The sequence below is a fragment of the Salminus brasiliensis genome, chromosome 25, assembly GCF_030463535.1.
Source record: "Salminus brasiliensis chromosome 25, fSalBra1.hap2, whole genome shotgun sequence".
Classification (NCBI taxonomy): Eukaryota; Metazoa; Chordata; class Actinopteri; order Characiformes; family Bryconidae; genus Salminus; species Salminus brasiliensis.
This window is the reverse complement of record NC_132902.1, coordinates 3375630-3402684: the sequence shown is the minus strand read 5'-3', so window position 1 is coordinate 3402684 and position 27055 is coordinate 3375630. Positions and strand designations below refer to the sequence as shown.

General features: G+C 47.3%; 1 protein-coding gene across 1 annotated transcript; it reads left to right on the top strand.

Annotated features, from left to right (window-relative positions):
- Positions 1-153: 153 nt before the first annotated feature.
- c3b.1 (complement component c3b, tandem duplicate 1) lies at positions 154-24426 on the top strand. Its single transcript, XM_072671122.1, has 37 exons — positions 154-184; positions 275-357; positions 1251-1338; positions 2061-2163; positions 2982-3096; positions 3820-3935; positions 4030-4173; positions 4368-4583; positions 5523-5723; positions 6171-6329; positions 6432-6569; positions 7558-7621; positions 7844-8105; positions 8330-8668; positions 8808-8893; positions 9054-9193; positions 10278-10487; positions 11119-11185; positions 11604-11690; positions 11784-11987; positions 13251-13326; positions 13409-13568; positions 14545-14655; positions 15496-15640; positions 16887-17050; positions 17893-18048; positions 18258-18317; positions 18552-18642; positions 19273-19324; positions 19574-19661; positions 20505-20594; positions 21049-21154; positions 21679-21768; positions 22463-22546; positions 22635-22715; positions 23871-24018; positions 24213-24426. The coding sequence occupies exons 1-37, from the start codon at positions 177-179 to the stop codon at positions 24355-24357; spliced, it is 4677 nt and encodes a 1558-aa protein (XP_072527223.1). The 5' UTR covers positions 154-176; the 3' UTR covers positions 24358-24426.
- The last annotated feature ends 2629 nt before the right edge of the window (positions 24427-27055 follow it).

The following is a 27055-nucleotide window of genomic DNA, read 5'->3' as shown; positions in this document are numbered from 1 at the left end:
GCAGCAGGTCTATAGCAGCAGTTGGTTGAGGATAGTGAGCTGGTCAGTATTAGAGCTGTTAGATGATCAGCTTCAAATCTGTGCTGTTTCAGAATCCTGACGGCGTCACAGTCCATTCTGAAGTCCAGAGCAGAGCAAAGGATGGCATCTACTCGGACACTTACGCGCTCTCGGACATGGTCAAGTATGTACAGGGGTCACGCCTTCATTCCACATTCTGTCATTTCTTGAGATTTGGAGGAGCTCACTCCGAGCATTTCTGGCTGTTTCACAGGGAGGGCAAGTGGAAGATTGTGGCAAAGTTTGACCACAGGAAGGAGAACACGTTCAACACCGAGTTTGAGGTGAAGAAGTACGGTACGTGTAAAAAAAAAAAAATGCATAAATAAATAAATAGGCTGGCGGTCAAAAGGCATTGGAGAATAATTTGAGGCCCTATTCTATCAGCTCCACTGACCATCCATATAGGAGCACTGTTTACTTTTGTAAGTCCAGTCTGTATCCATCTGCTTCTCCACATACTTGGATAGTAGCCTCCTTTCACCACAGAGCAGACTGTAGTATGTGGTTGGGGGGTCGTTCTCAGCACTGCAGTGACTCTGACTGACATGGTGGTGGCGAGTGTGTTCGTAGTGTGTTCGTAGTGTGTCCTGTAGTTTGTCTCTGGCGGGAGTGTCTAATAGTGAGTGGACAGTGAGTGGTGGACAGACACAGTGTTTAAACACTCCAGCAGCACTGCTGCGTCTGATCCACTCACACACTACTAACACACTCTGAAGCCACCACCATGTCAATCAGTGTCACTGCAGTGCTGAGAATGTCCCACCACCCACCCATCTATGGTGGTCAGTCCTGTGGGGTTCTGACCATTTAAGAACAAAGAGGGTGAAAGGAGAAACAGATGGATACAATCCAGGACTGCTCGTAATATTAATTAATATGAATATAGAGATAGATAGGCAGACAGACAAATAGACTATTTGGACAAAAGTATTGGGAAATTTGCTTAGTTATTATTTTTATTTATTTTACTTCTTAGGGTTTTTTTTTACTGAGTAAATAAAAACATACTGCCCAGAGGTCAGTGGGATTGTGGAGCATTTCTATTGGCCCATCTCTTTTGGTCCATTTCTATTTGTCCAAATTCAGGCACCATATAAAGAACCAGTTCCAGGTTTGCGTTATGTAAAAAAAAAAGAAGCTAACTGCTAGCATTAGAACGCTAATCTCGTTCTGCTCTTGGTTTCCAGTGCTTCCAGCATTCAATGTTACTCTCACGCCCCTGAAGCATCACTTGGATCTAGAAGACCAAGAGTTTGAGGTGAAGGTGTCTGCCAGGTCAGTCTCAACCAGTTTGTCTGAAATTTTACCTACATGACACTTGTTTCGTGAGGTGGTCACCAACGTTGCTTTGTGCCCTCTACACATTCTCAGGCTGTTGAAATGTAGAAGGTCAGGACAAGGTCAAGACAGTGAAAGAAATCTGCCCTTCGATACCTTGCTCAGAGCTGGTTCAGAACCTAAGAAAGAAGTGTGGTTCTCCCGCTGGTAGAACAGAGCATTACTACCATAGTCTGGTTTCATTTGCTTTCATTACAACCAAACTGGGTGGTCCATCTCCCCGAACTTTCCGTTCCACCTTAAATACTGCAGCAGTTACGCTCTGCTGTTGAAAGGCACACGCTGCACACCACTGTTTAAGGTGGAATGGAGAGTTAGCATTAGAACAGCTTTAGCTTTAGTTTTGGCTGCTAAGTGCTAATGTGGCCACACTTATCAGCTTAAATTAAGCTCTGCTTTGTTTTCCTCGTTGAAATCACATCACAGATGAACTCTAGGTTCTAGTTTAGGCTCGTTTTCCAAAAATTGAGAAGTTCGTAGAGCCTAGAAGATGCCAAGCAAACCTTAGTATTGGAGTCGGCCCCGGATCAGCAGATCTCCAGTTATAATAATAATAATAGGTGATAGTGTCCTGTGTGTTAACTGGGATACTAGCTGTTTATCTACGGTATATTTTACAGAATTGCTCTCACGTTAACATGGATGTTCTCTGTTCTCAGGTATCTGTATGGTGAGCCGGTGGATGGGGTTGCCTACGTGTCGTTTGGAGTGGAGCTCAATGGGAATAAAATAAGACTGCTCACCATGAAACAAGTGAAAGATGTGAGTGAAATACTGGGAAACAGTGGTGAATATTGCCCTCTGGCAGTGAGTACAGTACAGTTGCCAAGGCAGCATCAACGATTAGTGTTTTTGGGGGCGATACTGATCTTTTAGTACGATTGTTCGGTCGCTGATTCCGATCAAGGACAAGGCTGGATGCCACATCAACCTTTTCCAGTTTGTGTTTGCAGTTTCTTGTTCATCGAACACGAACAGTGTCCTGTGACCAGGGAACCTCGCACAGAACTGCTATAATCCTTAACTCATCAATACAATCCAAAAAAAAAAATCGTCCCATACCGAACAAATCGAAGCTCTCAAAACCTGAACCTAATGAAGCAAATCAGCCAAAGTGACTATCTCCAATTTGGACCCCCAATTACTCAACCTTTACGTACTCGGACCAACGGAGGGGGCGGCCCAACACACGTCCCCTCCAATCGCAGTCAAGCCGCAAATTTTTCGAACTTTCCTATTTTCTGAACGCGCCTGCAGGAAAGCCCCGCATACCCAGCATCGCCACATAAGCCCACAGATGCCTTAAAAGGAGGAGAGCGCCATCTAGCCACCCTGGAGAGCGAGGCCAGTTGCGCTCTCACTCTGGGCCTCGGCTGCATTTGAACTTGTGAGGACCACAAAAATGTCCTCACAATGTCCTCACAGGACAACAAACTATCACACACCACTATCCTTGTGAGGACATCTGGTCCCCACAAATATAGAAATACCAGCACTCACAGGGGGTTGTTATTTTCAAGCGCTTCAGATTTGATGGTTCGTTTGTCCGCGCTGATATCTGTGTCCATCGTTCGTTCCAGCTGAAACAAGGGAGTGCCGTCCTGACCATGGAGGAGCTTAGGAGGACTTACCCCAACATGGAGATGCTAATGGGCTCCTCCATCTATGTCAAAGCTTCTGTCATGACCACATCAGGTAGGAGGTTTTTTTTTTTTTTTTTTGGTGGCATGCTTCAGTATTGCTGTGATCCAACCCGTCATTTGCCAAGACTGCTCCCAGGCCGGGGTTCGCCCATCGACCCCTCCAGCTCTTTAGCTCCCCTCAGCTCAACCCAGGTTTCAGTCGGTTGTTAGAAATGGAAAGCAGTGGCAGCGGCTCTGTTCCAGAACTCCAGAACTGCTGCATACGAAGTCCTAAGAGACGCTATGTGGCCAAAAGTACTGGGACACCTGCTGATTCACTGTTTCTTCCTGATAAGCCAAGAGTTGATCTGAGTGTTGCTGTGAGGATTTGATTGAATGCATTCAGTGACAGGAGCATAAGTGTGGTCAGGATGTTGGACGATCAGCACCTCACCTAACTTCACCCCCCCCAGCTCCCCAACTCATCCCAGAAGTACTGGATGGAGCTCCTCCCATCATTCCAGAGAATACTGCCAGTTCCACTGCTCCACAGCTCAACGCTGGCGGGCTTTACACCCCTCTGACCCACGCCTGGCATTAAGCATGGTGCCAATAGAGTCCGTTTCGGTGGGCAATACTTGTGCACAGGGGCTAGATGAGCTGTGTAAAGTGGCTAAACGCATTCATTAGAAGGGGTGTCCACAAACATTTGGACATATAGTGTTATCTTAAACATCGGAAGACCCGATAGCGATAGAAGGTTTGTAGTCCAAAATCCGTCGCTGTTGTTCCCTAGGAAGCGACCTGGTGGAGGCTGAGAAGTCTGGTATTAAAATCGTCTTGGAGTCGTACGTGCTGTCCTTCAAAGGCACTCCGCAATACTACAAAACAGGCCTACCTTTCGACCTGACGGTAAGTCCGACGCCCATCCGCTGGTTTACCTTGCTGTTCATTATTGCTGATCCATTTGCAGTAGGAAACATTTAGACCTGACTTTGCCCCTCAGCTTAAGGTCAGCCACCATGATGGCTCTCCAGCTCCAAACGTCCCTGTGAAGATCACCTTCCTGCCCAGTCCGATCACCGTACACAACGGCATCATCAAAGTGTCCCTGAACATGCCTGTGTCCACTTCCTATCAGAACATAAGAGTAAGTTAGACACACAAACACACACATGGCAGTTTTGGTATACTTGTGAGGACCACAGCGATGTCCTCACGAGACAAATGTGGTCCTCACAAATACAGAAATACTAGCACTGCACACACACACATTTCAGGGTGTTGTTTCACCCTGAAAATCATGAATCTGCACAATTACTTGTTTGCTGGTTGACTCTGCAGGCCGAGACGGTGATGCCGGGTTTGAAGGACCAGCAGCAGGGGAGGGCGTATCTGCTGGTGAACTCGTACATGCCTTTTAACCCATTGCGTACGAACTTCCTCTACATCTCAAGGAGCAACTCTGAAGTGAAGGTGGGAGACGTCCTGAACCTGAAGCTGCACATCAGCACGTTTTCACAGAAGGAGCGGAACTTCATTCAGCATCTTTCGTACATTGTGAGTCGTAAAACCCTCATAACCACTAGTAAATTTGAGCATTTGCCTTCAAATTGCATTGCAAATGGTAATTATCGGGGACCAAGCACTTTGTGCCATTATGGGAAACATAGTTGTTGAGCTTAATGGACCCTTTTCGCACTCTCGACTAGAACTACTAAGTACAATCACACCCAGCTAGCCTGCCAGTCATTTTAAAAGGTGGCGGTACAGCGCTTTACATTGTCTCGAGTCCTTTCCTCAAATCTCAAGCAGTGCACCACTCTACTGCGTGGCCACCCGCACTAATAAGACATTCCCAAAAGAGTCCTCACCAGAAAATACAAGTCGCGTGGACTGATGAACTTTCTGGTTGATGTGTGGTATGTTTGGAGAGAGAAAAAAGGATGTCGAGTTTCATGCAAAGAAGACATTTCCAACTGTTTACACAGGGGTAAATGGATCAGGGTTTGCTTTGCAGCCAGTGACTTAGGCCTTTTTTTACTGGTAGGGGGTAAATAAACATCACACCGTCTGTAAGAAAGCTGAAGGTCAAGGGAAGATGATGATGAGGATGATGATCCTAAACACACCAATCAAAATCCACAATGGACTACTGCAAGCGGTGCAAGCTGAAGCTTTACCATAGCCTTCACTCACTCCGACCTAAACGTCATTGAAAATCTAGTGGGTAGACCTCAGAGGAGCAAGACGACCCGAGAATCTCATGGATCTAGAAGCTTCAGCAGGAAGAATGGGCGAAAAGCTGGACTTGGCTGCCGAAAATACCACCCCTAGACTTAGCTGCCGAGTGTTTACAGCCTGTGAGATTTGCGAATTCTCAAAGTACTGACCATGCAGGGTGCCCAAACTTTTGCTTCTGCCACTTCCTGTTTTCTTGCAGGTATTTATGCCATACGAGAGTCTCACCCATTCAGACACTCTGTCCTCTCCCTCTAGATCATGAATAAAGGGAGGATAATCCATGCCGGCAAGGTGCACGTAGCGGGTCGGGACGTGGCTAATTTTCCTCTGCCAATCACCTCAGACTTTCTGCCCTCCTTTCGGTTCCTGGCGTACTACGTGTTGCCGTGGACTAGGGCAGGGGAGGTGGTGGCCGAGTCTATACTGGTGGAGGTTGAGAGCCAGTGTGTGGGAAAGGTAAGTCAATATGGGACCCCTACCTTGTACCTACGCTCGCTCATTGACCACCTACCGGCGGTTCTCATGTTTGTGGGGTTCCACCGCTTAAATCATTAGCCGAGCGGTGCTGAAGGTTCCAAAATTACTTCCTGTCAGTGATCATGATTGACTACAGCTGGTGTCCACATGGTTGGTTGGACGGACTGACCAACACACAGTACACAATGTCTTGAAGCCAAGATTTCCAAAAGTAAGCACAGGTCATTGAGAGGTGTAACAACTCTGCCAAGGTCTGGAAGAAGCCCCCTTCAGCTCAGAGGGGACTGGTCCAATTCAAGAATCAGTCAAGAACAATGCACCAACTGTTAAACATGGTGGTGGTAGCATCATGCTCTAGGGCTGATTCTAAACTGGTGCACTGTATATATAATGAATATAATGAACTAATCTCCTTGCATGTTTTAGCTGACGGTGGGCCCGGCAAGGGAACGGGTTTCCGACACGTACTTGCCAGGCAACAGCTTTCACTTCCAGATCCGAGGCGATCCAGGGGCCAAGGTTAGCCTGGTTGCCGTGGACAATGCCGTTTTCCTGCTTAGCAAGAGACGCCTGACGCAGAGCAAGGTGACGAATTGTTCGATTTATGTCTTTGTCCAGGGTTCTGAGCTCATACGCCCCCACGCATGCTGCACTACTGACCTGTCCACGTTCTTCTGTCTCCCGTAGGTCTGGCAGACGGTGGGCCGGTCGGATATGGGCTGTTCTTTAGAGAACGCGATTAATAGTATGCAAGTGTTCAAAGACTCAGGGCTGACCTTTGCGTCCAACTATGACGCATCAACACGCCTCGGCCAAGGTACGGTCGCCGCTGCTGTCGTATAATACTGGGTGTACTCTCTCATCGTAGGGCAATCATAGGGGTTCAAGCACAGCAGAGGTCTTCTGTGCCCCAAGTCCTGTGGCCCGAGGATCGCAAGTCTGAATCCTGGGTCATGCTGCTTCGCCATCAGCAGCCGGAGCCAGAGAGAGCACAGTTGGCCGTGCTCCTAACACTAACCTTAACCTTTTAGGCTTAGGTTTAGGATGAGGGTTTAGGTAAAGGTTAAGGTAAGAGTTGGGCCTGGACTGGGATAGGTTTTAGGGTTGAGTTAAGGTTAGTGTTAGGGATAGGGATAGGTTTAAGGTTAGGGTTAGGATTTAAGCTTTAGGTTAAGGTAAGGGATAGGTTTTAGGGTTGAGTTAAGGTTAGTGTTAGGGATAGGGATAGGTTTAAGGTTAGGGTTAGGATTTAAGCTTTAGGTTAAGGTAAGGGATAGGTTTTAGGGTTGAGTTAAGGGTTAGGTTAGGGTTAGGAGTTAAGGTAAGGGATAGGTTTTAGGACTGAGTTAAGGTTAGGATTAGGATTTAAGCTTTAGGTTAAGGTAAGGGATAGGTTTTAGGGTTGAGTTAAGGGTTAGGTTAGGGTTAGGAGTTAAGGTAAGGGATAGGTTTTAGGACTGAGTTAAGGTTAAGATTAGGATTTAAGCTTTAGGTTAAGGTAAGGGATAGGTTTTAGGGTTAATTCACAGGCAAGATTGGGGTTAGGGTTAGGTGCAACGTTACATTTAATAATTTACACTTAACTTAGAGTTTAGTTGCATTTAATACATATTCAGTTCATAATTCATCTCCACGCCACCCAGCTCTCATTTCAGGACAGCTTTGCTTCTTTTAAGAAGGGAGGTGGACGGAAGTTTGGCTTTGTATTCTTCAAAACACTCCTCAAAAGCCTTCCGTCATAATGCAGAGCTTTCCAGCGCTTTCCAGCTGACGATTTTAACAATCTTAGGTTGTGTTTAATTCCCTTTTAGAGCCCTCTTGCAACCTTAACAGGCAGAAACGCTCCGCAGCCCGACTGGATCTCCGAGCCCAACTGGGTAAGAGCTCGCTACAACTTCAGACTTTAGAGATAAACTTCTAGATAGCAGAAATGGCCTGATTGGGTTAGAATGTAGCTTAACTTACAGGGAGATTCCTAGCTTGGGGGTGGGTTGCTCCTTTTTGACCAAGGTTGGAGCCCGGTGGGGTCCCATGGCGTTCTCCAAATCCAGTATTATCTCTCTGTGTGTGTGTGTGTGTGTGTGTGTGTGTGTGTTCAGAGAAAAAGTACACGCAAGAGTCTCTGCAGCACTGCTGTGTAGCCGGTATGAGGGAGATCCCCATGCCCTATTCCTGCCGCCGGCGTGCTCTCTACATCCTGGAGGACTGGAGCTGTGTATTGGCTTTCCTCGAGTGTTGCTCCCAGTACTGGGGCGAGGTGCTGGGGCTCATCACACCGCCTCCACCCTTTCTGGGTGAGCCGGACTCACTGGAGAGGCTGGGGCTAAATGTTGGTAAGTCAGTGGTAGTACTTTCCTCTGGGTCAATAAAGGCATGTGTCAACCTGTCATGGCGAGTCCGGTTACTTGGATCAAGTTAAAGAATTTCTCTTTCATGTCTCCAGGGTCTGTTGCACGTCCTGGACGTCCTGGACTTTCTGGCTCTGAAATTCGGTTTTATAATCCTGTCTCTGAGCATTACACCAGAGGAGTAATCGTACCTGAATATTTGCCAGCGATTTGGGGTGCATCTCGGATTGGGTTTAGTAGTACTGGACCTAGGGTTGGGCTTGGGCCTGTACCTGGGGCTGTACCTGGGCCTGTACCTGGGCCTGTACCTGGGCCTGTACCTGGGCCTGTACCTGGGGCTGCACCTGGGGCTGGACGTGGGGCAGGACCTGGGGCTGGACGTGGGGCAGGACCTGGGGCTGGGCTTGGTGGGCCTACACTTAGTATGCTTCATGTGGCCGGGCACATGGACAGGGAGTATGATGAAGATGAGTACGCCTCTGTGGATGATATTTATGTTCGATCCAAGTTCTTCGAGTCCTGGCTGTGGACGGACGTCCAACTCCCAGGAGTGCCTGAACCAGGTGCCGTGGACGGGTAAGAGCACTGTTTAACACGTCCATTTATCGTAAACGGCATCTACATCGTAGATCCACCAGAACAACCTTTTGGTAAAAATGAAGTTTTGATGAGCGTGAGTTTTAACATGTCTGACCGTGTGTGTTTATCCGTTCAGATTGGCTTCTTTGCCGGTGGTCTCTGCTCTCCCTGACAGCATCACTCAGTGGGGGATTCTGGGTGTCAGTGCTTCACATGTCACAGGTAACCATCTTTATTTCCATCACCGCTTCCTGGCCATCTACCTCCGCTCCCGCTGACCGTCTGAATTTTCTGTCCCTGGAGAGGTCGGTCTTTTTTTTTTTCTGGACCAGTAATGGTTTCTTCTGTCTCACTGACCTTGACTGGCTTTGTGCTCCTGCAGGGTTCTGTGTGGCGGAGCCCTTTAACATCAGAGGGTGGAAGCCTTTCTTCATCGACCTGCGTCTTCCTCGAACCGCCGCCAGAAATGAACAGGTGGAGGTTAAAGCTGTGCTGCACAACTACATGAACACGGAACTGCAGGTCAGTCCCACAAACCGTAAGAACCTGTTTCTTCTGAGTGTGTTGGCTGCCCGGCAATGCCACATCAGCTGGGGTCCCGACAGGGGACCTGCTGCTTTCCTCTGAGTGTGTCGGCTGCCCGGCAGTGCCACTTAGGCTAGGGACCTGGCTGTGGACCTGGCACTTTCCTCTGAGTGTGTCGGCTGCCCGGCAGTGCCACTTAGGCTAGGGACCTGGCTGTGGACCTGGCACTTTCTTCTGAGTGTGTCGGCTGCCCTGCAATGCCGCATCAGTTGGGTACCTGACTGGGGACCTGGCACTTTCCTCTGAGTGTGTCGGCTGCCCGGTAATTCCACATCAGCTGGGGTCCCGACTGGAGACCTGCCGCTTTCCTCTGAGTGTGTCGGCAGCCAGGCAATGCCACATTGGCTAGGGACCCAGCTGTGGACCTGGCACTTTCCTCTGAGTGTGTCGGCTGCCCGGCAATGTCACATCAGATGGGGTCCCGACTGGAGACCTGCCGCTTTACTCTGAGTGTGTCGGCGGCCAGGCAATGCCACATTGGCTAGGGACCCAGCTGTGGACCTACCGCTTTTCTCTGAGTGTGTCGGCTGCCCGGCAATGTCACATCGGCTAGGGACCTGGCTGTGGACCTGGCGCTTTCCTCTGAGTGTGTCGGCTGCCCGGCAATGCCACATCGGCTAGGGACCCGGCTGTGGACCTGGCACTTTCCTCAGAGTGTGTTGGCTGGCTTTGCATGCTAGGCTAACATTGCTAACAAACACTGGACCAGACTGTCATCTTATATTTTAAAACACTTGTAAACGTAGCTTTCTGATACCTGAAACATATAAGCGACAAGATCTGGGTGTATGTTAACTGAAATGAGATTGGTGACAGTCCTAGTCCAGTGTTTGTTAGCAACGTTAGCCTAGCATCCCCCGTTCTGAGCAAAAGAAGCACACATCAGATATCGAACATGCCTGAGCCGATTGAAGGAATCTGGGGTCAGTGATTAATCATGTTCATAATAATGTAACACATGATGAATATGACAGGTAAAGCCTTTGAAGTGTATTGTAAGTCATTTGTGTTGGATGTCTAGGTGCTGGTGATCCTGGAGAAGACGGAGGACATGTGCAGTGTGGCGTCGACTGGAGATCACAAGCAGCACGTGTCCGTAAAAGCCAGTTCCTCCGTGCTTCTGCCTTATACTGTCATCCCGCTCAAAGTAGGAGAGCTCCCCCTGCAGATCACAGCCACGGCAAGCTCGTTTGCTGGACAGGATGCTATCAGGAAGACCCTTCGCGTGGTGGTGAGAGTCATGGAGTCTTCTCACAGTCTGGAGAATTTTTGAGCTCCACTTTCTACGTTTACGGCATCATTCTCAGCCATAACATTAGTACCACTGGCCTAATACTGAGGTGGTCCCCCTTGTGCCGCCATGACGGATCTGGCCATTCGAGGCATGGATGCCACAAGACCTCTGAAGGTGCCCTGTGGTATCTGGCACCTTGTCTCTGGCTCAGTGGTTCTTCTTTTCACTGAGCACTTTTGGTAGGTAGGTAGGTAGGTAGGTACTGATCACTGCATTGCCGTAGCAACCCGAATTTCCATAATTGCCAAAGTCCGGAGGTGAGAAGATGCTCTCCAGTACCACATTCTCCTGAAGTCACCATCACATTTTTCCACTTCGCCAGTTCTGAGTAGGGATTTCTCTAGTGCGTGGGATTGAGATTGATTTTGGGGGGTGTTATATAACAAGCCAGGACTGTGATGTAACAGTTTGGGGAGTTTGCAATCAGCCTATTTATCCAGCTCTGTTTTGGTTTTTTTAGTTTTCCATTCTAGGGCACCTTCAAGGGTTGGTCTGTTGATGAGTCATCCCTTCACCTTCTCAATGTCTGATCTACACTTGTTGTTTTGTCTCTATGTATCTGCTCCAGTTGGAAGGGATCCAGACGATGGATGTGAGGAGTTACATATTAGACCCTGCTGAAAAAGGAGACAGCAGTGAGTTTACTATTCTACCATTAATTTGCTGCCAAGGCGGCTTGAGTTTGCATCGGCCAGAGGGGTTCGAAGCTCCCCCTGGCATTGGGCTGTGGATCAGTGGAACTGTGTTCTTTGGAGTTCTGGAGATCCATCCAATTCCTTAGATTCCTGGGATAAGTTAGAGTGTCCAGAACTAACCATCCGACATCAGTACTTGAACTCAGTTACCATTGTATCTTTTGTCCTGCACACAAAACATAGGCCTGTACATAGGCCCATCAGTTTCATAGGCCCTAAAATTGAACCTTGTGGCACGCCACCGAATATGCTTAAAAAAGCATGCTTGCTAAATAGGTCATAGTAGCTTCAGCAATAGGATTAATAGCAGGATAACTAACCCAGGGTTCACCTATGTGTGGGTATATTTGGTCCTCAGATGGGAAGCAACAGATTCGTGTGAAACGATCTGAGTTGGCTTCTGTGATTCCCAACTCGATTCCGGAAACATTTGTCAACATCAGAGGTGAGCATTCATTCGGTTCATTGAAAACATTCCCAACTCGAAACACCTTGTACGAGTGGACACCTTCTGGACACTGGTGTCTTGTATGTGTAGGTGATTTGCTGGCGGACAGCATTGACAACTCCATCAATAAGGACTCTCTGGCGTCGCTGATCAGGATGCCTGGCGGGTGTGTGGAGCAGAACTTGGCTGGCATCGCGCTAACTCTCATAGCCGCCCACTATATGGACCGCAGCAAACAGTGGGGGGCTGTGGGAATGCACCGCAGGGAGGAAGCTATCAAGTACATACAGGCAGGTAAGCTACTATGGGCTGTTGCAGTACTGTAAACCAGCCAGTTTTTTTTCCATGATCCCCCACCCCACCCAGCATTGCTATTGTGGCACCAGCATCCCTATTGGGGCACTATTGCACCAGTCGCCGACCTCGCCCAGTAACACTACAGCAGTGTTAGCATTGCCACCACGGTGTGAGCATTGCTATCTTGCCGACTGCCAACCTCGCCCATCATTGCTACCATGGCATAAGTCGCGATCCATGTGGTCTACATCTGAAGGCTCTGTGGGCAAGGCTTGGGTCCTTTACCAGTAGACTTATTTGCGGCCTAGCTTTCATTTCTAACAGTCTTGACCTGGTCATAGTCTTGTTGTGATTCCGATTGGTCATGACTTGGTCTTGGCTGCCGTTAGACTTCACATTGTCTCGATCTTGACTAGTCAAAGTTTGAGCTAATTTAGAGCTTGGTCTTAAACTAAACAGTCCGTCAATTCTACTCAGTCTTGACTTGGTCCTAATGGTATAGCTAAGTCTCGAGGTTAGGTCTAGATCCCATTTAGATCCCATGAGTCTTGGTCCCAACAAGAACTTGATTTGTTTAGATCATGCTGTCAGTTAGTGACTAGACCTTGGCTTGATCTTGACTAGTGACACTTAGAGAGTATTTAAGGTTTGGTCTTGAACGGAGGTCTTGCTGTCACTTCTACTCACTCTCGGCTTGGTCTCTCTCTCATTTGGACTTGGTCTTGACTTGACCCTGACTAGTCATAGCCTTAGACTAAACAAAGGTGATCTTGTCTATAATGTCCAATTTGTAAGGCCAGTTACCCAATCCCTCCCCATATGACCTCCCCCTATCACTAGCAATGCCCCCTAGACTAGGAGGGCAACTACACGACTAGCCCTAGCACAGCCACCACCTCTTTTCGAACTGCTGCTGATGCAGCATCACTAGGTAGCCAGCGCTCTCAGAGGAAAGCGCGACTCCCCAGCTCCGATACAGCGGCTAACAGACTCCAGCCAACGTCTGGAGCGATGTGAGGAGGAAGGGCCATCAACCTAATTGTGCTTCCTCAGACTCCGGCTGCTGTTGGCAAGCAGCATGACTCGGATCAATAGTGGCAGTGCCTTGGGTAAGTCTGAAGCCACCTGGAGTTTCTCCTTGACTAGCTGTGGACATTTGGACATTTATATTTACTCTTAGGTGGGACAGCAGCTATGTGGCTACATTTCTGAAGCAACAGTTGATAGTTTTGAGAGGTTCTGTCTCTTCCTCTGTCCTAGGCTACGAGAATCAGCTTCACTTTCGCAAAAAGGATGACTCCTATCCACCCTACCGCAGAGAAGGATCCAGCACATGGTATTTGGTTACAGTTGGTCATTTTTTCTTCTCAGGATGTGCTGGATGTCGGAAAGATTTGACTCTCCCAAATTTTTCTCAGGATCACGGCGTTCGTGGTGAAGGTGTTCTCCATGGCCAAGCCCTTCATTGGTGTCGATGAGCAACATATATGCGGGCCCTTGGTTTACCTGCTCAAGAACAAGCAACTCTATTCTGGAACCTTCAAAGAAGACAACCCCGTCTACTCCAGTTCCTTGTCGGTGAGAGATGGGAAATTTGGATTCCAATCAAATTTCCAAGCTTTGAAAATTCTCTGACTCTTCAAATCATGGGCTAACATTCTTCCAACATGGACTCGTCTAAGAAACTGTGGACCGATCTCAAAACCCCCTCATCCAATCCGAGTATCCTAATGCTTAATAATCCACAGATTCCGATCCGATCTTTGTGTTTCTATAAAGACAAAATACAGCCCCACAATTTAGTCGAGCAGCAGTAAAATCAGCTACTAAAATCAGACTACATTTCTAAAAATCTAATCTGATCTACTTTGTTTGTAGCAACCTTTTAAACACCTGTTTTAACCTGTGGTTAATATCCTACAGTCCAGTCTGACTGACCTACCTGACCATTCAGCTCCCAGTTCCTGCAGTCTGATTACTTAAGCGTATGTGCATCAGCATTAGCCAGCTCCTAGCCACTCCATTCAGAGCTGGTTTAGAACCTAAGAAACTTAACTGCCCAACTGCTGCTGGAGTCTTGCTTTTATTCTGACGCCAGCACAGTTGGTGTTGGCCCGCGGGTGCGCTTCTGGGTGCCATGGATGCCAGCCGTGGGCCTGCCACGCCACGCCATCCCAATAGTGCTGAACTCACATGACCATTCAGTACCTTGGACAGCGTTGTGTTTCTCAACTTTGGAGTCCCCGCCACAAAACACAAATGCCACCCATTTCCTAAAATGATTTTTTTTAGCTTGTTCTACAAGATGCTTACATTACGCCCTTCATGACAGCTGACATAAACCTACGTAAACATTTACCAAGGCTAATCCAACGACATTGGTTTATGAGCCCTTCGGTGAACTGTTAGCAAAGTTAGCAATGAACTGAATGCAATCAGAGGAACTGGTCCTAGTGGCCAGTGAGTGGAAATGCAAGTTACACATCCCTAAGAAGGTGGCTGGGGATTGAATGGTGATCTGGACTATATGTATGTTATATATAAATGTTTACAGGGAGGTCTTTGGGGTGCTGAATCCAAAGAGACCCTCACTGCATTTGTACTGATTGCTTTGGCTGAGGCTCAGAATGCTGTCACCTGCAGTGATCCTTCTATCAAACCAGAGGTAACTCACACACCTACACACACTCACACACACTCACACACAAACACACTAGTTTTTTTTTTTGTTTGTTTGTTTTTTGAGAAGACAACACTCTGAGAAATCACAGGCTTATCCCGTGGGTCAGTGCAGCATTCCTTAGGATCCATGAAATATGGGAGCAAAGGACCCACCGGAGTTACCACTGTCAACACCACAACACCGGACACAGCGCCTCACCTGGGCTTGTGAGGTAGCTAACTGGACCAGAAAGGACTGGCAACAAGTGGCGTGTTCCGATCAGTCACACTACCCATTGTCTCCACCCCAAGTTGGCTGGTGGTGGTTCTGCACTGCTGTGGGGTTGTCTAAACATGTGATTGGCTACGTCCCACTTGCTTGGTGACCATTTGTACCCCTTCATGGGCTGCATGTACCCCCACAGTGTTGCCTGGGATATTCCAGCAGGATAATGCTGGTTCGAGGAGAGTTCCCAGGGAACATAGAAACTTCAAAGACGTCCCCTGCCGTCGCATTGTGGATCGATTGCAGGGGCCTGATGGTGCACGTAGAAAGACCAGCCAGAGGGGAGTTGCAGTAGTCAAGTCTTGAAATGACAAGACACTGAACGAGCCCCTGGGTGGCCTCTCTAGACAGGAAAGTTAAGTCAAATTCTCCAGATCTTGTAAAGGAGACCTCTGAGAGACGAGAGCGATAACTGGTCATCCGGGACTACGCCAAGGCGAACGGAAGTCCTTGCCTTTACTGTAGAGTGTACTTATGAACCCCTTTTTAGCTAAAGATGCTACACTAATCCTGTTGTACGATTGCTAAAATGGTAAGTACAGTCAATATGCCTTGCAGATGGAACTCAGAAGAGCAGGCGAGTATCTGAAGGAGCGGTTCCCACGGCTGAAGAAGCCCTACGCCGTGGCGATAGCGTGCTACGCACTGGCCGTGAGCGGCCGGGGCTGCATGAAGAGCATGCTGCTGAAGGCTGCCTCGACAGGTACTCACAGTCACCCTTCTTTCCACACCTTAGCTTTGAGGGGATAGTTCGGTCGACTCTGCTTTCCTTGTTACTACGACTGTAATTGGTCTGCCAAGACGTGGCTGGTGTCTAAAGTTTACTTCCTCGGGTTTGCACGTGAGCTATGACGCTAACGGAGCTAACATGAGGCTAGTGTAGCTGGGCTAATAAAGCTAGCATTATGCGAACTGCATGACTAAGGTTGTCATAGTCCTCAATCCATGTTGATTGGTAAAGTCGTCTGAGCTTACAATTTGGGCTAAAAATCAGGCTTCACGTCTGGTTGGATACATTTACTGGTCCGATTACTGGTTTACATTTTTTACAGTTATAGTACAGCCCAAAGCCAAACGGCTATATGGGGTTTCTGACATCGATAAAGGGTCAAAAAATATGCATGCGGCACACCTGGTTAAATGCTCCTTATTAGGTTGCTCCTTCACCAGATTGGTCCAGACCCCTTTTGGCCGCCATAAACAAGCTATTAGGGCTATCGTGTCCAAGTTTTAGCTGTCTAGCTGATGAGTTGAGGTTCTGCCGAAGAAATCTGAGGTAGTCCTTCTTCTTCATTAGGCCATCCACTCATTGTACAGTGCAGTGTAACAGTTCCACTGGCAGCAAAACAGCCCCAGAGCGTGATACTACCACCACCATGCTTAACAGTTGGGGCAGCTTTTTTGGATTGAATGTCTCACCTTTACTTGATTGTTTTCTTGTTCAGCAAGAGAGTTAGTAGCTCCCCCTAGCACTAGCAATGCTCCCGCCACTAGGTGGGTAAGGACACGCAAAGCCAGCCACCACCTCTTTTCTGCTGACACGCTCAGACAAAAGCGCTGGGTTGCCAGTTCCGTTGCACCAGCTAACAGATGCCTGTGCCAGCCAACATCGTTTTAAGAGTAATGAGGGGAGAGAGCGCCATCTATCCACCCGGAGAGAGCACGGCCAATTGTGCTCTCTCAGACTCCGGCTGATGCCAAGAAAGTAGAGTAAAGTAAACAAAATCTAAAGAAAAGATGCAATGTGCAACCATGGCAATGGGAGTTTTGATGACGTTGCCGGAAGGGGTTGGATCTGGCACATGTTAAATTAGGGTAAAGATTGAGTTGAATTGACGTACATGTGAATTCCCATTTGTCTGTTCAGTCGCATTGTTTTGTTTATATCAGATTTCAGTTCAATTGAAAGTGGTTCAATCAGAATACATTTCTGTTCATCTCCCTCTCAGACCAAACTCACTGGCCTGACTCCGATAACACGTTCTTCACATTTGAGGCTACGGGCTATGCACTGTTAGCCCTGCTGAAAGGAGGCCACATGCTGGAGGCAGCCGCTCCATTCAAGTGGCTGAATGAGCAACGGCAATTTGGAGGAGGATTCGGATCCACACAGGTAACATTATCAGTTTTTTTCTGTAGCCATTTTCACAACGATTTAGAGTAACTATTTTTAATCATAAGCTCATAAGCTAACAGAAAATGAGTAGTAACTTCAGGCTTCTGCAGATCAAGCTATAAATACCTGCGGGGTGTGCAACGGGACTCAGACTGTGAGAAGAGTGCAGTACAGTGCAGTGAGGGTCTCGTTGGATGTGTGGTTAATGAAATGCAAAGTAGATGTTAGTGATTGGCCAAAAGGACTGATTGCTTTGGCGTGGCCAAAGACCATTATCTGAAGAAAGTAGCTGAATCTGCAGGTGTATGGAAGCATATGGTCATACGGGTCTACCAGCAGTGCCAGAAATCCCAGTCTACAGGAAAAGACAGAAAGACGAAGCTGACGGATAGGCATCGTGTTTCACGGCTTGTGAATGAAAATTGTTTAGCTTCCAGGCAATAATAGCTTCTAGCAGGTTCCTCACCACCGATTTCTTCACAGGGAGCTGCAGACCATCAACATACGGAGGAGAGTGGCTCGCAACAGGCCTTTGCTCAGTTCTGTAGGCATTTCTGCCACTGCTGGTAGATCCGTAGGACCATATGCTATCATACACTTGCAGATTCAGCTACCTCCTTCACACTGTGGCCTTTGGCCACGCCCAAATGCAATCACTCCTTTTAGCCAATTATTAATTAATCTGCTTTGCCTTGCGACCCATTTTCCACACATCCGCCACACAGAATGGGAGATGCTAAGCTAATCTTGCTAACAAATACTACCTTAATTCATTACCACCAAAAATCTATAAGCTCCTTTACAGCCATCTACTAAATCTTTTTCTCTCTCGCTTTCAGTCCACCTTGATAGTGTTGCAGGCCCTATCAGAGTTTCTGGTGAAGAAGCCTTCTGTATCACAGCTGAGCATGCAAGTGGAGCTCCGTGTACCTGGACGCTCGGACATGCGCTGGGCCTTCACCCCCGCACTGGCTCATGTAGCCCGGTCATCACGGGTAAGTCGCTGATGACCATTTTCTGCTATTGCAGATTCATACTCGACAGTTATTATACTTAAACTATAAACACTAGTTGGACAAAAGTATTGGGACGCCTGCTCCTTCATTGTTTCTTCCAGAGAAAAGGGTATTTAAAAAAAATAGAGGCCTCGAGGTGATGACCCCCTGTGTATTGTCGCTGACTGTCTCCATTTTAAACCCCCCAGGTTCCTCTAGACCAGGACTTCACAGTGGTTGCCTCGGGAAGTGGCCAAGGGATACTGGAGGTAGGCCCAGCTCCTAGATAAGCCATGGATGTTGAAAGTACATGACATAATACATCTCGTCTCGAGGTGGTGATCCAGCTGCACCATGTTATTGAGAGATAAGTGGAGATACCTGAATTGTGGGAGGAGGACCATGCCTGAAGACATAGCAGGATTGTCAGTAGAGTTCAGAGATCTACACCCCTGTGAGTTCCCCTTTGTTCTGAGCTTCTTCTCTATCTCTTTGATGTGCAGGTGGTAACAGCCTATAACCAGCTGCCCGACATCTATTCCAAGAGTAACTGCAACGGGTTCGAGCTTGACGTGTCCATCAGCGAGAGCAGCGGTGAGAATTAGTCCTCTGCTAGATTACCCTCGAGTGCCATGGTCACTGGAGATGATTCTGTTGAAGACGAATGGATCACCTCCGCTGACCAGACCCGGATGACGTATCTTAGCGACCTTGAGAAAAAACAGTTAGTCGTCCGTTGATGATGGGATGCTCAGCAATGTTGTATGAGGGATTGTATCGGCATCTGCCGATATTTACCTAAAGATATCGTTATCTGGTAGACTGACCAATGTTTCAAATCAATATCGGATGACCTGCCGTGCCAGTCAAAAGTTTGGGTACACCTGGTTTAATGTTTGCCGATCATCATCCTCTTAAAAAAGATATCTGATCCAGACCCGGGGGGGAGGGGGGAGGGCTTCAAGTAGGCCAGAGCTGTAGGAGCATGGCATTGTGTATATGTGTGAGGGTGGAAATACCTCTCAAATCAACACATTTAATAGCCTAAATGGCCAAATCACCTCCTCTCAGGTCAACCCACAACTTAGGCCTACTTGAAACACCCACCCTCTAGCCATGACATCCTAAGAGCACATTCGATCGGGTTTGTCCAAACTTTTTAGGCACTGTAGCTCACCAGGAAAATGGTCTTGACCTCTGCTCTGCACATATTCTGTTTTCTAGAGAAGCCCCCAGCAGATGTAGAGAAGTCGTTCAGTCTTAACATCAGCGTGAGGTGAGTTGTTGATCTGTAGATGCCACTTGCTTAAAGGGACACTTCGGCCAGTCTACGAAAAAACGCCTTCCGATTGCGTTGTCTTGAAGGTGGGAGGAACCTCTGAAGAACTCGATTTAACAATTTTTTTAACGATGTTCCTTCAACCTGCTGATGATCAGGTCTGATGGTCAGTCTGGCTGGAGTGTCCCTTTAAGAGCTGTGCGAAGCTGTCTCCACAGTCATTTGATGGCAAACTTGTCTCACCAGAGCTTTGGGGCCACATCAGGTGCGGATGGCCATTGTGGACATCAACCTGCCCACTGGATTTGAGCCGGAAATCTCTGACCTGGATCTGGTGAGAGACTTACACAAGACTTTGGTCTTGTCAGTTTATGACCACCTTTCTGATGTGCTGTTGGTACTCCACAAGACCTCAGAAGGTGTCCTGTGGCATCTGGCACCAAGACGTTAGCAGCAGAATCCTTTTAGTCCAGTTGGCCGTAATGGAAAGCCACAGAAGATCAGACTTGGTGTTCCATCACATCCCGTAGAGGGGGAATTGGAGGCCAGGGCAACACCTGGAACTCTTCCTTGGACTGACTCTGGTCCCATTGCTTCCATATCACCAGACTAGACTAGATCAGACCTCATCCGACCAGGCAACCCTCTTCCATGAGCCAAAGCTCCAGTTCTGTTGAACGTGTGTCCACTATAGGTGCTTCTGACAGTAGCCCTTCTGTCGGTCAGGTCCAGGGGGGCTAGCCTTTGTCGCCCTCATGCAACAGTGAGCCTCAGGTGCCCAACACCCTCTTACCAGTTTGTGCTGGACCACTGGCAGTAGCCCAGTTTGCCCATCAGCGATGGGACCTGGAGGTATTTAAACATGGGGTTCTACATTTCATACATGGGGCCTAGATGGGAGATTAAGGTGGGCTGTAACGATGGGGCCCAGTTGGGAAGCCAGACTAAGAGCCCATGCCCAGCTGGGACCCACCCATGGGAGCCTTACATGAGCATGATAGTTGGAAGTTGCTCACCACTGCTAAGCAGGAACCCCCCCACAAGTTGACTTGTACCCCAGACCATGACAAGATAATCAGTGCTATCGGTGGCTCTTCAGTGTACATGCCTTGATTGTATATCAGTAAGTCAACTGCCTGTAAATGTGTGTGTGTGTGTGTGTGTGTCTAATCTACAGCTAACTAACTCTGTGGATCGCTATATCAGCAACTTCCAGGTGGTAGACAACCTCAGCGATCGAGGATCTCTCATCATACACTTGTTCAAGGTGACATATGTATCTGGTATATGGTGTGATACCTCTTTGATGTCTTTTTGAACATCTGGACATTTACTACTAGAACCAGCTGCAGAACATCAGCTGCAGATAATCAGTACATGGTTGGAGAGGATTATTCTGAAGGAGTCTGTCTTATTTAAACCTCTGCTCTTGATTGATGGTTGAAGAAGATCACCATGGCCAGATCCAGAGAGCTCTCTGAGGCCTTCAGAAAGAAGGCTGTAGATGCAGAGGAGTCTGGGAAAGGGGGTTAAAAAGTACAGGTGGACAACATGGTCAGGTCAGATCATTCTAGCAAGTTCAGCCCAAAAGCAGAACCACCAGATGCGTAAAGACATCTCCAACAATCCTAAAATGTCAACACGGGGTCTACAGGTAACTCTTGTGTGTGTGTGTGTGTGTGTGTGTGTGTGTGTGTGTGTGTGTGTGTGTGTGTGTACAGGTTTCCAACAGAGAGCCCGACATCATCACCTTCAGACTGCAACAGAAGTTTAAAGTTGGGCTCCTACAACCTTCTACGGTCACGGTGTACCAGTACTACAACAAAGGTACAACATACAGCATTGCAGGAGCTTATTAGAATGGTGGGGTGGGGAAATGGGGCGTTTAGGAGAGGGGTGGAGGAGAGCAAGGAAGTTCGAAGAGATGGGGTGGTGTAATGTAATGTTAATGAGCTGGGGTGGAGTAATTTGGTGGTGAGGAGATGGGAGTGGAGTAATGTGCCATTAGAGAGATGAGGGTGGAGGAATGGGCTGTTCAGAAGGTGGATGTGGAGTAACAGGGCATTGAGGAGATGGTGTAATGGGTCATTGAGGAATGGTGGGTGGAGTAACGGGTGTTAAGAATATTGGGTGGAGTAATAAAGCATTGATTAGATGGAGTGGAGTAATGGGGTGTTAGGAAGATTGGGTGGAGTAATGGGCCATTGCTGAGAGGAGAGTGGTGTAACAGAGTGTTGAGGAGATTAGGTTGAGTGATGGGGCGTTAAGGTGTGATGAAGTGTTGATAAGATGGGGTGGAGAAACAGGGCGTGTGTGTGTGTGTGTGTGTGTGTGTGTGTGTGTTTCGGCAGATAAACGCTGCAGTGTGTTCTACACCCCTCCAGAAGACAAAGAGCAGCTCAGTCAAATCTGCAAAGATAACATTTGCCGCTGCACTCAGGGTAAGAACACAGGGTAAGAGATGGGGTGGAGTAACGGGGTGCTGAGGAGATGGGGTGGAGTAACGGGACGTTGAGGAGATGGGGTGGAGTAACGGGACGTTGAGGAGATGGGGTGGAGTAACGGGACGTTGAGGAGATGGGGTGGAGTAACGGGACGTTGAGGAGATGGGGTGGAGTAACGGGACGTTGAGGAGATGGGGTGGAGTAACGGGACGTTGAGGAGATGGGGTGGAGTAACGGGACGTTGAGGAGATGGGGTGGAGTAACGGGACGTTGAGGAGATGGGGTGGAGTAATAAGCCGTTGAGGAGATGGGGTGGAGTAATGGGGAGTTGAAGAGATGGGGAGGAGTAACAGGGCATTGAGGAGATGGGGTGGAGTAACGGGGCGGTGAGGACATGGGGTGGAGTAATGGGGAGTTGAAGAGATGGGGAGGAGTAACAGGGCATTGAGGAGATGGGGTGGAGTAACGGGCCGTTGAGGAGATGGGTGGAGTAACGGGGTGTTGAGAATATAGGGTGGAGTAACGGGCCGTTGAGGAGATGGGTGGAGTAACGGGGTGTTGAGAATGTGGGGTGGAGTAACGGGCCGTTGAGGAGATGGGTGGAGTAACGGGGTGTTGAGAATATAGGGTGGAGTAACGGGGTGTTGAGAATGTGGGGTGGAGTAACGGTGCCTAATCCCGCTCTGTACAGGTGATTGCTGTGTCATGAAGGGCGATGAGGAGTCTTTCACGGTGGCCGACCGCGAGAATGTCGTCTGCACAGGAATTCACCACGGTAACCGCGAGCGCTGACCACATGACCTGAGTGTGTCTGCTAGCGTTGAGCTGAGCAGCGCTTCTGTAACCTACCGTGTCTTCTGCAGTGTTCAAGGTCAGGGTGCTGAGCGTCAACGCCAGCCAGTACGACAGATACGAGATGGAGATCCTGCAGGTCATAAAGGAGGGTAAGGGCCTGCCCGTGTCCGGCACAGACATGCTACTAGAGGCAAGTGGCAGAGATTAGACTAGGCCAGACTGACGTCAAGACCAGGACCACTTCTTTGTGAGGTCGGACTCAGGTACTGCTCACTAGCCACAATCTGACCCTCCACCACCAACATGACCAGTGGATGAACTGGTACAGGAGATGATTTAGAACACTGTAGAAAAGAGCACGTCAGCTGTATGAACGCAGTAGGACCTGCTCAGCAAAAATAATAAAAAAAAACATTTATTATTTTTATATTTTTTTCTATTTCAATTATATCAAATATATTAATATTAATATTAATATTAATAGTGTGCTATGTTGACATAATGCCTGTATTTTGTAACCACAGTAAATGGGTAATTTTCCATTTAAAAACATATATTTTATTACTAAATTTTATTCCTATTTTAAATAATTATGACATTAGTAATCATAACAACAGTAATATATACATAATACACATTACATGTTTAATATAAACATGTAAACATTATTATTTTTATTATTGTCAATATTTTTCTCATTATTAGTTATAATCTTCCCTCTTCCAGTCAATATGTCCAAATAAAAACATATTTTTAGAAATAGTATTATTACTATTATTATTATTATTATTATTACTACTACTAATAAAAAATAATAATATAATACTTTAAAACTACTCAAATAACATAATTTTTTAATTATAATGAATAATTTAATAAGTAATCATTCAGTAATGTAGTAAGAATACAGTGAACATGAGTAGTAATAGTATATATAAATAATTATTATCCCTGTTATATTATTATTATTACTATTACAGCAGCAGTACATTATTATTATTATTATTATTGTTATTATTATTATTATTATGGTCAGTAAATGCTATATAATAATTGCTATACAATATAATACAGTATATACACACACTTATTTATATATATAAATAAATATATAATAATATATATTTATAAATAATAATAATAATAATAATAATAAAATAATAACTAATTAAATATTATTTATTAAATCATTCATTTGTAAAAACTACAGTTTATTATTTGTCTTTCTCCCTCTTTCTGTCGGTATATGTGTCTGTCTGTCTGTCTGTCTGTCGCTGTGTCTGTGCGTGCGGGGACGCCCCCAGGTTCTGAGGTTGGCCTGAAGCAGCAGGACACTAGAGTTTTTCTCTCTCACGCTGGCTGCAGGGCGGGGCTTAACCTGCTGCAGGGGCGGGACTACCTCATTATCGGCCCGCCCTCTGACATATGGCACGCAGGCAGCACCTTCAGCGGGTAACGCCACGCATCACACGTGCATAAAAAATACCCCTACTGTGAAGTGTGTCCCGTAAGGTCACTGTTTTCATTTACCCATGACCTCACCTCAGGTCCAGCTCCAGCTGACCGGGCAGCTACAGCTACTGTGATAGCAGGATGGCAGCGCTAGCCTGGGAACACTAACACGCCTTTGCTCTGTTGCCCGGCAGGTACACGTACATTCTGGGTAAGACCACCTGGGTGGAGCGCTGGCCGTCTTCGGCAGACTGCGCGCTTCAGGCCGCCGTGCCGAGCAGATGTCAGGAGCTGGAGGAGTTTGCCAACAAGCTGCTGAAAGGCGGCTGCCGGAGCTGAGAACCCGAGAACTGAACTGATCTATTTAGCGTAATTAGTGTAATTAGCGTCGCTCTGACGATATATAAGCAAAAGGCTCATTTTTTTTTTAAGTGTTATTGAACCACCCGAGCAGCTAAATTGCTAAACTGCTAAATTACAAAATTTCATTTTTCACCTTTTGACATAATGCAGATCAGGTGGCTGCCCTTCATATTGTATCAAAGTTTCATGATGAACCGACCAATAGAAATGCTCCAAAATGACCTGGAATAAAATGTTTCCATTGACTTCCATTCAAAGTTAAGCAGGTTTTTTCCGTCTCCTGTAAAGTTAGCAGTCGCAGCATTTCTCTGGCGATCTTTTCCAGGACGACTCCCATTTGAAGCTTTTAGGAGGTGATGGAGGAGCCTCTGCCCAGTTCACGACTCATTTTGAGAACCATCTTTAGGACTGGATCTCATTTTAATTGTTAAATGTAATTTAAGTGTTAAATGTTTGACTTTCATGAAATTTATTTTAATATTTAATATTTTTTTGCTGATTTTAGATGATTATTTTGCCACTTACATCCAGCTTCAACACCTTAAACCAGTGATTGTAACCCCTTAAAAAGGCTATGGACTGCCGAGGGGCATCTGTTACCAAATAACAGCCCCATCAGTTTGCACAGAAGTCCCTATAGTTACTGAGTAATACACCCTAGTGTGTGATAAGGCTATATAATAGTTATGCTTATAATTTACAGATGATTTCACACAGGTCTATGAATTTTATATGGTTATGGTATAAATATTTACTGACCGCACGCCCCAGATTGCAGACTAATCAAGAAGTGCTAATGTTAATGTTATGTAATGGATCCCAGTTAAAGTCCTTGCTAATTCCATATCATAGGCTACCCATGGGAACACGCCCCCTTCAATTGGACTGAGTGGCAAAACAGTCCTCAAAAGGGGAAAACGACCAAACCGGGAACGACACAAGCCATTATCTGCTCAAGTTAAAGACAGCTGGACTCCACAGCGATCCCTCCAAATTACCTTTAGAACCATCGGCCCAAGTACAGCGATGTGTAGCCAGGAACGTCCAGCTAAAAGGCTCAAATCAGACCCGTTTAGAGGATAAAGCCTCAGTTAGTAGACTGGCTCATCCAGGTTTGCTTGCTTTCCCTTTTTCCCGTTTATTTTCCCCACACGTTTCAGGGCCTGGATTCCAGTCGTTTCTGCGAACCACAGCAAATCCATTAGCCTCTCCTCAGAGCTCCGAATTCCTGCTGAATCTGTTTGTACAGTCAGTCGCACATGCTAATGCTCTGAATGCTAACTCTTTGCCACTCTGTAAGCGTGACTGTAACGACTCCTGCCACCTCCTGCCATGCCCTCTATAAACAATTCTCCCTATCACACAGTGCCCCCACCTGGGCGAGGTTGTGGTTGAAGGCTTCCTCCTCTCATATTCCTGATTGCAGAGGGCCGAAGTGTCACTGGAACCCAAACTCATGACCTTGTCTCCTGATGATCAGGCAGGTAGACGATCGCACCGCTCAGTTTAACAACGTAATTTGGAGATCCCGGGTGGCGCAACTGCCAAAGCATTAGCATTAGGTCTTGTTATTGGGATGCCACAGCCATCCATAAGTGCCCCAAAGCGTTAGTGCCCTCGCTGGGTGGGCAAGGGCGACACTCTTATTTTCACTCGTCAAGGATAAAATATGAAGTCAAAAAGGCCCACATCGCCACCTAGCGTACCAAAGGGGTGCTTGACCAAAGTTCTAGTCGTTGCTGCCCACGACCAGCTTGAGGGCCAGATGAGGTCATCGATATATTTGTCTTTTAAGCGCCTCAAACAAACAACATACCAAATTCTGTTTGATTTTGAGGTCCTTATCATCGGCATCATCAACGCTAACCGCTGTTGTTGGCTGTTGGAGTGCAGAACAGTGCTTTCTGATTGGCTGCTGAGTGGGCTTGACACTAGCTCTGTATGCTGATAGGCTGCAAGCGCTGTCTTTAGCATGTAACACCCAAAGCTTATCATCATTACTGGAGGAAGAACCGTATCGGAGCTCAGTTTCATCGGTCAGAACTAAACACGGCCTTCCGGAACGTGTCTTAATGACGGTACAGAAGCCTTCAGAGGCCTGGATATGTGCTTATACACACACACACAGATCTAAATAAAGCCTCATACAATAGCAGTGTTGGCCATCACGTCTGCCCGGCTCAATTAGTTTCGGAACACACGCCCAGAGCTGCCATTCCGTGTGGGTTTTATTTGATTATTTAAACAGATTAAAGATTAAGGAGCGTTCCTGCGGGCGCTGTGTTTACATGCTGGCGGGGTGTTGACATTAGCCAGGTCAGTTTTCAGAGCACGGCCCAGACTGGCCTATAGCAAAACACTCTCGGCGCTGGGACTCCTCCTGCCCAGCGAGGATCCGCTCGCCTGGTCTGTGTGCATGGATTTATGTATGGTGTATGGCTAAGCTATATGTGTTAGCATATGGGCCCTTGTGCTCGAACCTGTTTGAGATGTTGCAGAACAGAGGCCGGAGCTGCCGTACCTTAAACAACTGACACGGCAGATCTACAGTCTGGCACCTCAGCGTCTGACCGTGGAGCTACAAGGTTTTCTCTACACCAGTTAGCATCCGAAATAGCAGACTGGCTCATCCAGGTTTGCATGATTGTCCTTTTGAATGGAACTTAGCATGTCG

Bases quoted from the DNA above. Each gene is read 5' to 3' on its own strand.
- c3b.1 (XM_072671122.1), top strand. The intron at 8,669-8,807 runs GTAAGAGCACTG...TTATCCGTTCAG, and splicing joins GAACCAGGTGCCGTGGACGG to ATTGGCTTCTTTGCCGGTGG. The intron at 21,155-21,678 runs GTACAACATACA...GTGTTTCGGCAG, and splicing joins GTACCAGTACTACAACAAAG to ATAAACGCTGCAGTGTGTTC.